This window comes from Physcomitrium patens, chromosome 24 (genome assembly GCF_059467195.1).
Source record: "Physcomitrium patens ecotype Gransden chromosome 24, ASM5946719v1, whole genome shotgun sequence".
NCBI classification, from domain to species: Eukaryota; Viridiplantae; Streptophyta; class Bryopsida; order Funariales; family Funariaceae; genus Physcomitrium; species Physcomitrium patens.
The window spans coordinates 14,165,266-14,181,776 of record NC_143433.1 but is presented as its reverse complement, the minus strand read 5'-3'; the positions used below and the strand labels follow the sequence as shown (position 1 = coordinate 14,181,776).

General features: G+C 39.0%; 2 protein-coding genes across 2 annotated transcripts; one reads left to right on the top strand and one right to left on the bottom strand.

Moving 5' to 3' along the window:
- Nucleotides 1–2,568: 2,568 nt before the first annotated feature.
- On the top strand, nt 2,569–11,509 carry LOC112276520 (pre-mRNA-processing-splicing factor 8A). The gene is made up of 5 exons (XM_024507912.3): nt 2,569–3,135; nt 3,619–3,835; nt 4,098–9,773; nt 9,926–10,645; nt 10,813–11,509. Exons 1-5 carry the CDS (start codon nt 2,936–2,938, stop codon nt 11,002–11,004), a joined length of 7,005 nt encoding a protein of 2,334 aa, XP_024363680.1. The 5' UTR covers nt 2,569–2,935; the 3' UTR covers nt 11,005–11,509.
- A 410-nt stretch (nt 11,510–11,919) lies between these two features.
- LOC112276521 (putative histone chaperone ASF1A) lies at nt 11,920–13,535 on the bottom strand. The gene is made up of 3 exons (XM_024507913.3): nt 13,186–13,535; nt 12,971–13,086; nt 11,920–12,746 (listed from the first exon to the last, which is right to left on the bottom strand). Exons 1-3 carry the CDS (start codon nt 13,292–13,294, stop codon nt 12,243–12,245), a joined length of 729 nt encoding a protein of 242 aa, XP_024363681.1. The 5' UTR covers nt 13,295–13,535; the 3' UTR covers nt 11,920–12,242.
- Between the last annotated feature and the right edge of the window lie 2,976 nt (nt 13,536–16,511).

Below are 16,511 nucleotides of genomic sequence, written 5' to 3'. Positions count from 1 at the left end.
AAAATGTGCTTACTAGGATAAAATGGCATTTGGTGATGTACCACATATCTCATATGTAATACCTAGTTCTTTAGAAATAATTTAATATTTCCAAGTTAAAATTTTAAGGAAAATCTTTTTATATAGATTATTTTGACATCAAGTCAATAGATAAACAGTTAGAAGTGAAAATCATAACATATAAATATAAAAATAATGAGTTTAGGGTTTTAGGTTTTGGATTTTAAATTTTTATTTTTATTTCTTACATTTTCAAATGCTATTAATCACTTTATTTACATATATCAGCTAACATTCATGGCATTCCTATCCGACTTGTGGATGTTTAGGATAAAAAAGTGTCTATTTACTGCACCTTATTGACACAGTATTGTGTCTTGGCTACAAAAGTCTATTCTTATGCATGGGAAGATGTTTTGCATAGTTTAAGTTGAATTTTTTGAAATACTTCTTTGAGGTGTTTTTGGATCTCATTGAAAAAAAAAAATTCTTAAGACACAGCCTATATATTAAAGAAGTGACTTAGAAAACAATTAGTGGATGTAGCGAGGCCAATATAATGACATTCTCATTTTGGTGTAATAAACTTTAAAATTATGTTTAATGCAATAGTGCTATACACAAATAATGTCTTAGTATGCATATCATATGCATAGAACATTGTATTCTTTTGAAGAATCTTTCTATAGTTTAAGTCATCGATACTTATAAAAAATATAAATAAACAATATTTAAACAAAAATGTATGGTACTAACATGTGCAAGTTGTCAAACAATTTACATAGACTTTATATAGATAAAAGAAAAAATTGCAATTCAACATGCTGTTGTATATGTTGTATATAATTAAAAGAATTAAAAAAAAAAAAAAAAAACTTTAATATCCTCTTCAGTTTGGTGTATTTTCATGAATTAAACAATTTTATTTTATGATTTAATAATAAAATTGTCAAAAAAGCTATTTTAGCTTTTAAATTAAGATAACATTCTTTTAATATTTTAAAAAAATCAGCTACTTCATTCTACTTAAATTTTTGTATAATGCTGGAAATATTTTAACAAGTTCGTAATATTTTAAAATCCATTTTATGATGATATTAATATTTATCTTCTATTCTTATTTAAACAATGCTAGGATTGTTTTGTTGATCAAAATCTTATCTAAAAATACAAATGATTAATGCATGCAATTTTTTTTTCAAATTAAAATTATTATTTTAAAAATAATTTATATATAGAATAAGTAAAAAATTCTTTTAGAATATCATGAAATTAAATACCATAACAATAACTTCATAAATAAACTTGATTAAAATTAATTTTTTATATTTAATATTAAAATATATATTGCTTACAAACATGTTTCGATTTTTTCTGCACTAACATTCAAAAAATATATGTTTTACTCGAATGTCTTATTAAAATATATTAATTAATTTGAATAATGAAACATGTTAAATCTTGGGCAATAATCATGGCAACCTTCCTTACAATGCTTTCAAACACATATATTTTAGAAATAAAAATTATATAAATCATTTCTATTTTTTATTTATTGTAAATTAATTAAGAACTCTAATATTAATTTTTACCGAAAATATGTATTTGTAATATATTTTCTTAAATTTATACTAATTAATTAATTTTTTATTTGAGCATTTATCTTTGTTATTGCGTCTTGTTTTTAAAGTTTAAAATGTATTATCATGCAGCAGATGATAAAATATTTGAGCTTATTTATGTAAAAATTATCGATATATATATATATATATATATATATGTAACCATTATAAAATACTTAAAAATGTAGTTAATATCTTTAAGTTGATGAGAAAATCAAAAAATATATTTAAAGGCAAACATGACCTTTTAATTTTAATAAATTAATTAAAAAGATCTTTAATTATTTTAGTATTAAAATGATTTAAGCATCAATATTTTATGTGAATTATTTACTAATGTATTCCACGTTCAACAGTAATTTTTACGTAAGTTTTATATTTTAAATTATGTGCAAACAATTAATGCAATTAGATTTTCAGAGAAAGTATTTTGGATGATTGGTTTTTTAATTAGTGAAATAGGATGTTTTTTTCTTCTAAATTTCATGTAGTAATAATTTTTAAAATAAATTTAGCATAAAGCTCTAATTAGAATAAATGTTATGATTGAGTGATAATCTTCATTGTCTTTGTTTTTACCATTTGTTCAGTAAAAGGAAGAATATCTTTGGAAATGCAGTGCATTGTCAGAGCAGTTCAGAAGAGTACGTGTCATGGCTAGATTTGCAGGGATTTGCAGGGATTTGCAGGGATTTGCAGGGCGAGCGAAAAATTGGAGGCGGCGATAGAGGCGAGATGGAATAACTGGGGCACGGAAATAAGGAAACAAGGAGAGAGAGAGAGAGTGAGGTGTCAGGGGGTAGTAGTAGAGTTATTAGGGTTGGGGGAATTAGGGGGGGGGATAGAGCAGCGTGCAATTCCGTGGGAGGGGCGCCTGGCACCCACCACCGCATGCCCTCCCCGCCCTTGCCTTTGGCTTTGCGATGCGTTGCCAGGCCAAGGCTATGGCGGTGCTGCCCCTACTCCCCCCTCCTCACCCCTTCTCTGCGGCCGACGTATGATGCCTTCATGCCCAAGCGATGGTCTCCCCCTATAAGAGCCCACCTTCGTTGTCTTCTTCTAGTTTAGGAACTCGAAGGAGCTCCCCCTCCTTAATGTAGGGAGCGGTAGCCCTGTTCTTCAGAAACCCTCTTTGGTCGCATAGGATTTCGGCTTTCCTCACGGACTTAAGCTTAAAGAGGTTTACACCGCAAGGTGGGATCTTCTTCAAGAAGAACGTTATCGAGAAATTGAAGCGAAGCATTTTGTTTTGCATAGTTTATTCGAAGAACGAGGTTTTAAAAAGTTGGTGCGGAGCTGAGGGGGACGCTGTCATGATGGATCCTCAGGCGCCACCTACGGCTCCACAGCAAACGGCTGCTTCAGCTGCAGCTGATGCCGAGGCGCATTTGGAAGAGAAGGCTAGGAAGTGGCATCAATTGAATAGCAAGCGGTATGGGGAGAAGCGGAAGTTTGGTTTTGTTGAGACGCAAAAAGAAGACATGCCTCCCGAGCATGTTCGCAAAATTATCAGGTATGATGGCACTTTAGTTAGGGCTCCTGGGTTTCGACGAATCAGAGGTTTAAGCAATAATGATTCCACCCGCTTGATTGTATGAGCGATTAATGCCCTTTTTTCGAGGTAGTGTAGTTGATGTCTTTGCGGTCAGGTTTTAATCACTTAAATTTGTTGTCGAGTTGAATCCTTGGGCGAAGGAGCTGGTCGTTTCTTCAATTCTTCATCATTTGCCTATTTGATACTTTGGAGAGGCGTTGTTTGTTATTTTGGTATACGCCCGGTGACCTATATTTTTATCTTATGCTCGAATCAGTTTGCCGCTCAAGTTTGTGTGCTCTCCTGGGTTGAGAACCGTGCTTTCAAGTTTTATTTAAAATTGAAAGGTTAAACAATTAGGTGGATTCACATGTGTTTATTTATTTACATCAAGGTGGGTGTGTGTACACCGTCCTAACTTTTGTTTTGCAACCTATCGATGGGGATTTCGCGTGATCACAGGGACCATGGTGACATGTCCTCGAAGAAGTATCGCCATGATAAGCGGGTATATCTAGGGGCCTTGAAGTTCGTGCCTCATGCTGTGTATAAGCTGTTGGAGAACATGCCAATGCCATGGGAGCAGGTTCGAGATGTGAGGGTGCTCTATCATATCACTGGTGCTATAACATTTGTTGACGAGATCCCGTGGGTGGTTGAGCCTATTTTCCTAGCTCAGGTGAGAGCTTCGTTCGAGCTGTTCTATCGTCCACTTTCTGCGAGTGGCTGCCTTATTACCAGTTTGTATTTGGACAGTATCTATAGTATGTCCTTTAGAGAGCGTCTAGTTTTATTTTGCCAATGTAATAACACAACAATGCTAGTTATCATTTTTTTGTTTCTGGTTAGATATTAACAATTTTTAGAATGTCCTTGACTTGTTGTGGACATGCATGCTTGGAGATAATTTTTTTAACTGACGGGTTTTTCTGCATTTACAGTGGGGTACTATGTGGATCATGATGAGACGAGAGAAAAGAGACAGACGTCATTTCAAGCGTATGCGTTTTCCCCCTTTCGATGATGAGGAGCCCCCCTTGGATTATGCCGACAACCTGTTGGATGTTGACCCGTTGGAACCTATTCAGCTAGAGCTTGACGAAGAAGAAGACGCTGCTGTGTATGAGTGGTTCTATGATTATAAACCTCTCGTTAAGACGAAGCTAATCAATGGACCCAGTTACAGGCGCTGGCATCTTTCGTTGCCTATCATGGCCGCTCTTCACCGTCTTGCTGGGCAGTTGCTGAGTGATTTGATTGATAGAAACTATTTCTATCTTTTTGATATGGAATCGTTTTTCACCGCCAAAGCACTCAACCTTTGTATTCCAGGAGGTCCCAAGTTTGAGCCTTTATACCGGGATATGGAGAAGGGAGACGAAGATTGGAACGAGTTTAATGACATCAACAAGCTCATTATTCGCTCTCCATTGCGTACGGAATACAGGATTGCGTTTCCGCATTTGTATAATAATCGTCCTCGCAAAGTGAAGCTTTGCGTGTATCACACTCCCATGGTTATGTACATCAAGTCAGAAGATCCAGATTTGCCAGCCTTTTATTTTGATCCTTTGATCCATCCAATTGCTTTTTACAAAACGGACAAGCGTGGTGAGAAGAAGGGATTTCAGGAAGAAGAAGATGAAGATGACTTCGTTTTGCCAGAAGGTGTTGAGCCTTTGCTTCAGGATGTACCACAGTACACTGACACAACGGCTGCCGGAATTGCTTTGTTGTTTGCTCCCCGCCCCTTTAATATGCGGTCAGGTCGGATGAGACGCGCGGAGGATATCCCTCTGGTCTCTGATTGGTACAAGGAGCACTGTCCTCCAACCTATCCAGTGAAGGTTCGTGTGAGTTATCAGAAGCTTTTGAAGTGTTATGTGCTGAATGAGCTGCATCATCGGCCACCAAAGGGCCAGAAGAAGAAATATTTGTTCCGCTCATTGCGTGCAACGAAGTTCTTCCAGACAACAGAACTGGACTGGGCTGAAGCAGGTTTACAGGTATGCAAGCAAGGATACAATATGTTGAATCTTCTGATTCACAGAAAGAACCTAAATTATCTACATTTGGATTACAACTTCAATCTCAAACCTGTGAAGACTCTTACTACTAAAGAGAGGAAAAAGTCTCGATTTGGGAATGCTTTTCATCTTTGTCGAGAGATTTTACGACTCACTAAGCTGGTTGTGGACGCAAACATCCAATTTCGGCTCGGGAATGTTGATGCTTACCAACTTGCAGATGGTCTACAATATACATTCTCACATGTTGGTCAACTGACCGGCATGTATCGTTACAAATATAGGCTTATGAGGCAGATCCGAATGTGCAAAGATTTAAAGCATTTGATCTATTATCGGTTCAACACCGGTCCCGTTGGAAAGGGTCCTGGCTGCGGATTTTGGGCACCTATGTGGCGTGTGTGGTTGTTCTTCCTTCGAGGGGTTGTTCCTCTATTGGAAAGATGGTTGGGCAATCTTCTTGCACGACAATTTGAGGGTCGTCACTCTAAGGGAGTTGCCAAGACTGTCACCAAGCAGCGGGTGGAGAGTCACTTTGATTTGGAGCTCAGGGCAGCAGTCATGCATGATGTCCTTGATGCCATGCCAGAAGGTATCAAGCAGAATAAGGCCCGTACCATTCTTCAGCATCTGAGTGAAGCTTGGCGTTGCTGGAAGGCTAATATTCCATGGAAAGTCCCTGGGCTTCCAGTGCCAATTGAGAACATGATTTTGCGGTATGTGAAGTCGAAGGCTGATTGGTGGACTAATGTCGCTCATTACAATCGGGAGCGTATTCGGCGGGGTGCCACAGTAGATAAAACCGTTTGCCGGAAGAATCTTGGGCGTCTAACTCGTCTTTGGCTGAAGGCAGAACAAGAACGTCAGCACAATTATCTGAAGGATGGGCCTTATGTCACTCCCGAGGAAGCTGTGGCTATTTACACCACAACGGTACATTGGTTGGAATCTCGCAAGTTTTCACCCATTCCTTTTCCTCCCCTCTCATACAAGCATGACACCAAGCTTCTCATCCTTGCCTTGGAGCGTCTTAAGGAGTCGTATAGTGTGGCAGTCCGTCTAAATCAGCAGCAAAGAGAGGAGCTTGGGCTAATTGAGCAAGCTTATGATAACCCACACGAGGCATTATCTCGTATCAAGCGGCATTTGCTTACACAAAGAGCCTTCAAGGAGGTCGGAATCGAGTTCATGGATCTCTACAGCCATCTTATTCCTGTATATGAGATCGAACCTTTGGAGAAGATCACTGACGCTTATCTTGATCAGTATTTATGGTATGAAGGAGACAAGAGACATTTGTTCCCTAATTGGATCAAGCCTGCTGACTCGGAACCTCCTCCATTACTTGTCTACAAGTGGTGTCAAGGTATCAACAATCTGCAGGATATATGGGACACCAGTGAAGGACAATGTGTTGTTATGCTGCAGACTAAGTTCGAAAAGTTCTTCGACAAAATTGATTTGACCATGCTGAATAGGCTTCTACGATTGGTTCTTGATCATAACATTGCTGACTATGTGACTGCAAAGAACAACGTTGTTCTATCCTACAAAGATATGAGTCACACGAATTCTTATGGGCTGCTTCAGGGGCTTCAGTTTGCATCATTTGTAGTCCAGTATTATGGGCTGGTGCTTGACTTACTGGTTTTGGGTCTTACACGTGCTAGTGAAATAGCGGGACCTCCGCAAATGCCGAATGAGTTTATCACTTTCTGGGATGTGAAGGTGGAGACTCGTCATCCCATCCGCCTCTACTCACGGTATATCGACAAGGTTCACATACTCTTCCGTTTCACTCACGAAGAAGCCAGGGATCTCATTCAACGTTATCTGACAGAGCATCCAGATCCCAACAATGAAAACATTGTAGGTTACAACAACAAGAAGTGTTGGCCTAGGGATGCTCGTATGCGGCTCATGAAGCACGATGTTAATCTCGGAAGAAGTGTATTCTGGGATATAAAGAACCGACTTCCTCGGAGCATAACCACTTTGGAGTGGGAGAATTCGTTTGTTTCCGTTTACAGCAAGGATAACCCGAATCTGCTGTTCAGCATGTGTGGGTTTGAAGTACGCATTTTACCAAAAATCCGTATGACTCAAGAAGCTTTCGGCAGCAAGGATGGAGTATGGAACTTGCAGAACGAGCAAACCAAGGAGCGGACTGCTATGGCTTATCTTCGAGTGGACGATGAACACCTGAAAGTCTTTGAGAATCGTGTCCGGCAGATTCTTATGTCATCTGGTTCTACGACTTTCACTAAAATTGTAAACAAGTGGAACACTGCCCTCATTGGTTTAATGACCTATTTCAGGGAAGCGACAGTTCATACTCAAGAGCTTCTTGATCTTCTGGTAAAGTGTGAAAACAAGATACAGACTCGTATCAAAATTGGACTGAATTCCAAAATGCCCAGTAGGTTCCCTCCTGTGATTTTTTATACGCCCAAGGAGATTGGTGGTCTTGGTATGCTGTCAATGGGACATATTTTAATTCCCCAGAGTGACTTGAGATACAGTCAGCAGACAGACGTCGGAGTTACTCACTTCCGAAGTGGTATGAGTCATGAAGATGAGCAACTGATTCCCAATCTTTACCGCTATATTCAGCCGTGGGAAAGTGAGTTCATTGACTCACAGCGTGTGTGGGCAGAGTATGCTCTGAAGAGACAGGAAGCTCAGGCTCAGAACAGGAGGTTGACTTTGGAGGATCTTGAAGATTCTTGGGACAGGGGTATACCTCGTATTAACACGTTGTTTCAGAAGGACCGTCATACTCTGGCCTATGACAAGGGTTGGCGTGTGCGTACTGACTTCAAGCAATACCAAGTATTGAAGCAGAATCCTTTCTGGTGGACTCATCAGCGGCACGATGGTAAGTTGTGGAACTTAAACAATTACCGTACTGATGTTATCCAGGCTCTTGGAGGAGTGGAAGGTATTTTGGAGCATACTCTGTTCAAGGGGACATATTTCCCTACATGGGAAGGTCTTTTTTGGGAAAAGGCATCAGGTTTTGAGGAATCCATGAAATATAAGAAGCTAACAAACGCTCAGCGTTCTGGTTTGAACCAAATTCCAAACCGTCGTTTTACACTTTGGTGGTCCCCGACCATTAATCGAGCCAATGTGTATGTTGGTTTCCAAGTGCAGCTTGATCTTACAGGTATTTTCATGCATGGGAAGATTCCTACTCTGAAGATTTCTCTCATTCAGATCTTTAGAGCGCATTTGTGGCAGAAGGTGCACGAGAGTGTGGTAATGGACCTTTGCCAGGTCCTCGACCAGGAGCTTGATGCTTTGGAGATCGAAACAGTACAAAAGGAAACTATTCATCCGCGTAAGAGTTACAAGATGAACAGTTCTTGTGCTGATATTCTTTTGTTTGCTGCTTACAAGTGGCCTATGAGCAAGCCAAGTCTCGTTGCAGAACCGAAGGATGTTTTTGACCAGAAAGCAAGCAACAAATACTGGATCGATGTGCAATTACGGTGGGGTGACTATGATTCTCATGATATCGAACGGTATACCCGGGCTAAATTCTTGGATTATACTACTGATAACATGTCAATATATCCGGCTCCTACAGGGGTGATGATCGGGCTGGACTTGGCGTACAATCTGCACGCTGCGTTTGGAAATTGGTTTCCTGGTTCCAAGCCGCTATTTGCTCAGGCTATCAACAAGATTATGAAGGCTAATCCAGCACTCTATGTGTTGAGGGAGCGTGTAAGAAAAGGATTGCAGTTGTATTCATCTGAGCCCACTGAGCCTTATTTGTCATCCCAGAATTACGGAGAACTTTTCAGCAACCAGATCATCTGGTTTGTTGATGATACTAATGTCTATCGAGTAACCATTCACAAGACATTTGAAGGAAATTTAACCACGAAGCCCATCAACGGTGCCATTTTCATCTTCAACCCAAGAACAGGGCAGCTGTTTTTGAAGGTCATTCATACCAGCGTTTGGGCAGGACAGAAACGTCTGGGACAATTAGCTAAGTGGAAGACTGCTGAAGAAGTGGCTGCCTTGGTACGTTCTCTGCCAGTCGAAGAACAACCCAAGCAGATTATTGTGACACGGAAGGGAATGCTTGATCCTCTGGAGGTTCATCTTCTTGATTTCCCGAATATCGTCATCAAGGGTAGTGAGTTGCAGTTGCCATTCCAAGCTTGTTTGAAGATTGAGAAGTTTGGCGATTTGATATTGAAAGCAACGGAGCCACAAATGGTTTTGTTCAACATCTATGATGACTGGCTGAAGACCATTTCGTCTTATACTGCGTTCTCGAGGCTCATCCTAATTCTTAGGGCTCTTCATGTTAACAATGAAAAGGCTAAGATGTTACTGAAGCCTGACAAGACAGTAGTGACAGAGCCACACCACATTTGGCCTAATCTCAGTGATGATCAGTGGATGAAGGTCGAAGTTGCTTTGAGGGATCTAATATTGTCGGACTATGCGAAGAAGAACAACGTTAATACATCCGCGTTGACACAGTCGGAGATTCGGGACATTATCTTGGGCGCTGAGATTACTCCTCCTTCGCAACAACGGCAACAGATTGCAGAAATTGAGAAGCAGGTTAGTAATATGTTCCTTGGTAATATTGTTTTTCTTGGTAATTAATGGATTTTTTACATTGCAGAACCTATTTCGGTAGAATAACTTGAACTGCTCTTTGTAGTGGAAGAAGTTGTGTGACAATCCATTATTTTTCATGCTCGTGTTCACAGGCGAAGGAGGCTAGTCAATTGACTGCAGTTACAACAAAGACAACGAATGTTCACGGAGACGATTTGATTGTAACAACAACCAGTCCGTATGAACAAGCTGCTTTTGGTTCCAAGACGGATTGGAGGGTGAGAGCTATTTCTGCTACCAATCTCCATCTGCGTGTCAACCACATTTATGTGAACTCGGATGATATCAAAGAGTCGGGATATACGTACATTATGCCGAAGAACGTTTTGAAGAAGTTTATTTGTATCGCCGATTTGAGGACACAAATCGCGGGGTATCTGTATGGAGTGAGTCCTCCTGATAATCCGCAGGTGAAAGAGATTCGGTGCATTGTGATGCCGCCTCAGTGGGGTACACATCAACAGGTTCACCTCCCTGCTAATCTGCCTGAACATGAGTTCTTGAATGAGCTTGAGCCTCTTGGTTGGCTTCATACTCAACCGAACGAGCTCCCGCAGCTCTCACCTCAGGACTTGACAAGTCATGCCCGCGTGCTGGAGAATAACAAGCAATGGGATGGTGAAAAGTGCATCATTCTAACTTGCAGCTTTACTCCTGGTTCGTGCTCATTGACAGCTTACAAGCTTACACCCACTGGTTATGAATGGGGTCGGGCTAATAAGGACAGTGGTAGCAACCCCCATGGTTACTTACCCACTCATTACGAGAAAGTACAGATGCTTTTGAGTGACCGATTCCTTGGCTTCTACATGGTAAGTTATCTTCGCTTTAGTACCTTTGGGTTTGTTATTGAATGGTAAAAAACTTTAGGTCTTGGTGTTGGCCAATGTATTTTTTGTGTCTCAATTGGTTTGGCACAGGCAGCACCATATTTTCTTTAGATGCTCTTTTCTTATTTCCTTTGGTGTTGATTAAACAGGTTCCAGATAACGGTCCATGGAATTACAATTTCATGGGTGTGAAACACTCCGTCGGCATGAAGTATGGAATTAAACTTTCGATTCCAAGAGAATTTTATCATGAAGATCATAGGCCAACGCACTTTTTGGAGTTCAGCAATTTGGAGGACAATGATGCTGCAGAGGGAGATCGTGAAGACGTGTTTACTTAGAACAGTTTCAGTAGTTTCCGACGTCTCATTTCATCTCGGGGTTTTGTCCTAGTACAGCAAGCTGCTTTCGTATAATACAGACACTTGCTTTTCTTAGTCGAGCGAAAGATGAGTCAGTTAAGAAGTAACTGTGCATCTCTGTAGGATCTTGATGAATCTTCTCTGCTGCGTGATTTTTCAGGCGAGTTCTGTGAACCAGATTTGTTGATACAAGTTTACCACATTTAAGCTCAGTGCTTGGATGTGTAGTTATCGCAATTGAGATCCATTCAGCATCCTGAACACGGGAATAGACGATTTTGTTGGGACAGGTCAGGGCAATGGAAACTAAGCATAGATGTTCGCACTTTTGTAAAGATAGTAACGAAGAATTTTCCTTCCCTACCGCCATCGCTAATCAGAAAACAAGGCTAAATGTGCAGTTTACACTTGATTGAATGTTTACTGTACAGAATTATATTGTAATGGATGAGAAACAGTTATCATATTTACTATTTGGATATAATATCATGTTTAAAATTGAACTTTTTATGGAATACGTATTTGACTATATCTTATCTTTTTCAGGTTGTTAACAATTGACTGCACATAAATGTTTCTGCACATAAAGGTGTTTCTGCACATAACGGATTAGGAATTTGTTCTTTCATTAGTTGGTCTGACATAGTTAAATGATATCATCTGATTGTGCATAAGAATAGACAGTTTGGGGTTTTTCAAGTAGCAGTTGTTAGCCTGATGTTGTGTTTTTCCGTGTTCGACTTTCACGATTCTATATGCAGTATTTGAGTGAAGTAATGCGTTGACAGGTATGTACAAACATTTTGCGCAGAACTGTCAGTTGTGCACTTCCATTTGCGCAGGACAGTTACTACGAGTATCCACAATGGTATTGAAAATCAGTGCCTAGGCATATATCAAATCTGGGCTGTTTAGACAAGGTCATAATGTACATATTGAATGTGGATATTTGTGAAACCCTACCTTTGTTGCTACAAAAAAGCTAGATATACAACTACTCCTAGGAATGGTTGTAACCAAGGTCAGAAGATAATGTCGGACGCACAACATCCACATGGACTTAATGCTGACCTACGAGAGTGTGGCACAGTGCACCTTGAGGTGAACTTTCTACCACCCATCATCCACAGGGGTAACCAATTTAACCTAAATGAGTACATACCCACAAGAGAGACTTAGCCCTCCCAACATTGCACAAGTGGGCAGTCAGATACCTCTCAACACACTTCTTGCAACGTCTGAGGTGTGCGGAGGTCCACCGATCTAACCTCATCAGCGGGTGCCAAGTCCATAGGAGTATCCAAGGAAGCGTGAGCATGTACAATGTTCTCATCAGTTTGCATGATATCCACTGCCGCAGGTGGAGTACTGTGCACATCCGATACGTTTTCGTACGTGTGAAGGGTGCTGATTGCTGCAGGTTCAGAAATGTATGAATCGGTAATCCTTTCAGATTCGATATGGTTCAGGACTGGGGCTGGAGAATTAAAAACGATAGGAAACTTGGTGACTCGCGGTTTATCAGCAAGGATGTTACGCTGCACCTTCTCAATCAGGACCCTCGCCGGAGGCTCTTCACGTAGAGCTTCCTCCACGTAATCGTTGCTTACGTAGTACCCAACCCTTATGAACTCTTGTCCTTGATATGAGCACGTCAATAGAAGCACGGTCACTCCGATGGTATCCTCCTCTGGGATCTTTGAAAGCTCTGGAGGATCTGCCTGTGAAGGAAACAGCTTAACTTAGTACACGTTTATCATATTCAGGTCAAGCAATCGGCGGGAGCACGACTAAAGCCACACAGACCTAAACAGCCCAGCTTTGCACCTCTCTCCCATGTTGGGTGCGATCAAAACATTGAACAGAGTAGGAAAACTCTGAAACGCAGTTTCTTCGAGCAAAGCAGCAGCACGATTATGGCAGTGGAAAAGGAGAAGATTAACACCTGAAATACGAATCTATAGTTACCAATGTTCACGGGGCCAACGAGGACACTCTCAAGAACTTGATCATATTTTTCATCCTCAGCTGACCCGACGTAGATGAGCTTCCATTCGAGATCTGCAACAACTCCACGAATTAGCCCCGAGAAATCCTTGGGCATCAAGTCAGAACAAATGTTGGAAACAACGCAGAGTACTAAGGTGGCGAGAGACTTACCGTCTTGAAGGGGACAGAGACACTCGTACGAAATTTCGAATTGAAACGGATTCATGAACATCGACGGATTGTCCAGCACAGTAACGTTGGTAACATTCACCGCAGTCATGGTGGTGCTCCGAAGTACGCCTCCCACCACGATTCAGAAATTCCACCAGAGAACCTCCTCACAACCCTACTTACTTCGACGAATCGCTGAACAAATTTTGAATCACTTAATGCTGCTCCTCGTTAAAGACTTGGCACTTCGCGAAAAAAGGAGAAACTAAGGCACACATCAGATAGAAGTAACCAGTGGGGCGAGGAGAGACAGCAGATGGAGTGCTCGCTGCAGCAGAAGCAATGGCTAAGAGAGAAAGTTATGGCCTCACTCCCGCGCCACCTTCAGCTTTTGGGTGCTCGCCGGACCGCGGGAAGGGACCCTTTCGAATCGGTTGGCAGGTCATGAGAAGAGGGAGGTACTGGGAAAAGGAAAGGCACTGGACCGGGAGCTAGCCAGGTATCATTTGGGTAAGGGACCGGGAAGTGGAGTTAGTAGGCGGGTACCAGGCATATTTCAGGGGCCAGGGCTGAAGGATGGAGGGGGGGGAGGGGGGGGGGGTGATTAGAGCGCGGGAGCCAGTCGCGGGAAATCGTAACGTTCAAATGGATGCGGCAGGTACTGTCCAGTCCAGATGTGACCCGATGCACGGCGGGCAGGAAAAAACTCCAGGTTTGGCTTTGTGGTTATTCATTCACCAAGTCGGGGATCAGCAGCATATGAGATGAATAATAGCCTCGCCCTCAAATCATTGTTTGGTGAATTCGGGGTTCTTGCCCTTCCGCGTGTCTGTTTTGAGGATCCAATGGATTATCGTGGATACTTCTTTTATTTACATCAACCCTAAATGCAAAAAAAAGGGTGTATTTCTTTTTTTGTCTGTTTTTCTTTTCCTTTCCCCACCTTATGTGAAACATTGTAGTGACTTCGCTTATGTAAATTGGATTTACAAGCAACTTTGGATGCATTGTACAGTTATATATTTTTTTTCTAAAAATTTATTACATATAAAAAGCTCTTACAAAAATATTCCATAATTTTAATATTTATCTTGCAAACCTTGTAATTATTAATAAGTTTTCATTTTCATTTTTTGTTAAGAAAAATTCTAATAAAGAAAGAGATGTTTAGAGGTGTGTTTTTACCAATCCAAATGGCCATTCATCAATCTTAACAAGCAAAGTTAATATAAACTTTAATTTTGAATTTTTGTTTTTTAGAATTTGTTATTTTGTTGCACTACTTTAGAATATATTCTTCACACAAAGGCTTGTAATGGTGATGGTAAAGATCATAGGAGTTGTAAAACCAAATGATATAAAAGATAACACAATAGAAGTAGAATGTAGTATATACTTAAATTATTATATTTATAATACCTAATTGGATTTAAAATACATTTTTGATATGTAAAGTCAATAGATAAAAATATAAGTGGTAATATGATTAAATATACTTAAAATATTGAATTATTAATTAATTTCTTTTTTTATACTAATAACAATATTTTATTTATATATTTTGATGAAATTATATATTTTTTAAATCTATAAATATATATGTATATATATATATTATTTTTAGAAAATTATTAAAGCCACGCCCTTCTTTGCCATCTTTATAATTGATTTTATCCATCCCTCCCTTTGTCTTCTTTATTTTGTTCCTAGTCCCATATCCATGTTTTACTCTCTTATTTTTTGTCTTCTATCTCTTATCTCCTCTTCTCCCTCTCTTCTCATCTTCGTTTCCCTCCTTCATTTCCATTCCCATTTTGGAACTTGATTCTCATTAGTATTTCAACAAATTAGTGGTTTGTTTCTCTAATATTAATTGGTGGTTTCTAATTTGTGCCTATATTAGCCAAATGCCAAGGACATGAATCTTGAAGGAAGAAATCTTGAATACACTATTGAGACATTGAAAAGAATTAAAAAATCACTTTAAAATTTTTGAAATGAAATTATTAGCCAAGTTCTCATCAATATGTTCCTTGAATGCAATCAACTTATTTTGTGATAGGCTATAGATTGGTCCAAATGGTGGTTGAGCTCCTTCATAAAGATTGATGGAACAATCATAAGGACAATACTTTAGAAGAATATCTATATTTTTTTTTCAAAAACATCCTAGAAATATTGATACTAGCTAGAAATACAACTTGACATCTTTTTACTATTAAAAATATTTGTCGCATATAAAGAAAAAGTTAATCCTTCTTTTACAGCATGTATAAAAGCTTTTGCACATATTAGTAAGAGTTTGGATATATTAGGCTTATGTATTTCTAATTAACTAATAAGATTTTGGATTAAATTATAAAAAAAATTAAGGTTATAAAAAATCCAATATATATGAAGATTATACTTTTTTAACCAAGATAATTCTAAAATAATAAAATTAGATGGAGATCGTATTGTATTAAATAATACTATATTATTATAATCTTTAATTACTACATGTAAAGAAACAGTCTTATAGATAACATCTTTAGAAGATAACAAACGATCATCTATGTCTTCTAAATGTAAAAGTTTTGTTTTTGTGACTAATGATATCTCTTGTTTTTTGACAAAATCTTCTTCTATAAAACATGTTGAGGCTCTTGAATCTAATAAAACTAAGACTTTGTGATTTTTTGGTCCTAAATAAACTTCTCTATTATAAAATAAGGTGAAAGATTTGATGAGAGAATAAGACTTTTATTAGAAGTTACACAAGATTCTAGCCACACAGTATTTATTATAGTTGGAAAAACTTTTTTTTATTACATTGTCTTCTTTGGCAACCATGCTTCTTGTTTTGTAGTTGTATTGTTTTTTTGGACAATATTGAATAGTATGTTTAGATTCTCTTTAATATAAGCATAAATCTTCTTGACATTGTCGAGTCTTTTTTACTCAGTGAAATATTTAAAACGTATTACATTAATTTGCATTGGTTTTGGCCTTGATAAATGTATTTCTCAAAACTTGAGAACTACCATCATAATTTGATTTGTTTCTCTCTAGCCAAGTCTTTATTCTTCATATCTTTTAAATAATCAATTTTTGCATATAATGGCTTGAGTAATAAATTGTTGTAAATTTTTTATCTTTGACATTATCAGTAATAAATCTTTGATATTATCCTTCAATCCATATTGAAATTGATTGATAAGGACTTTGTCATTCCATGTCGCAAGCTAGGTTTTGGAATTCAGCAGCATATATGGTAATTGACTGTGATCCTTATTGCAAAGATAAGAACTTTGTCCCTACTACTCTTTCTTGATCACTTTCTTTGA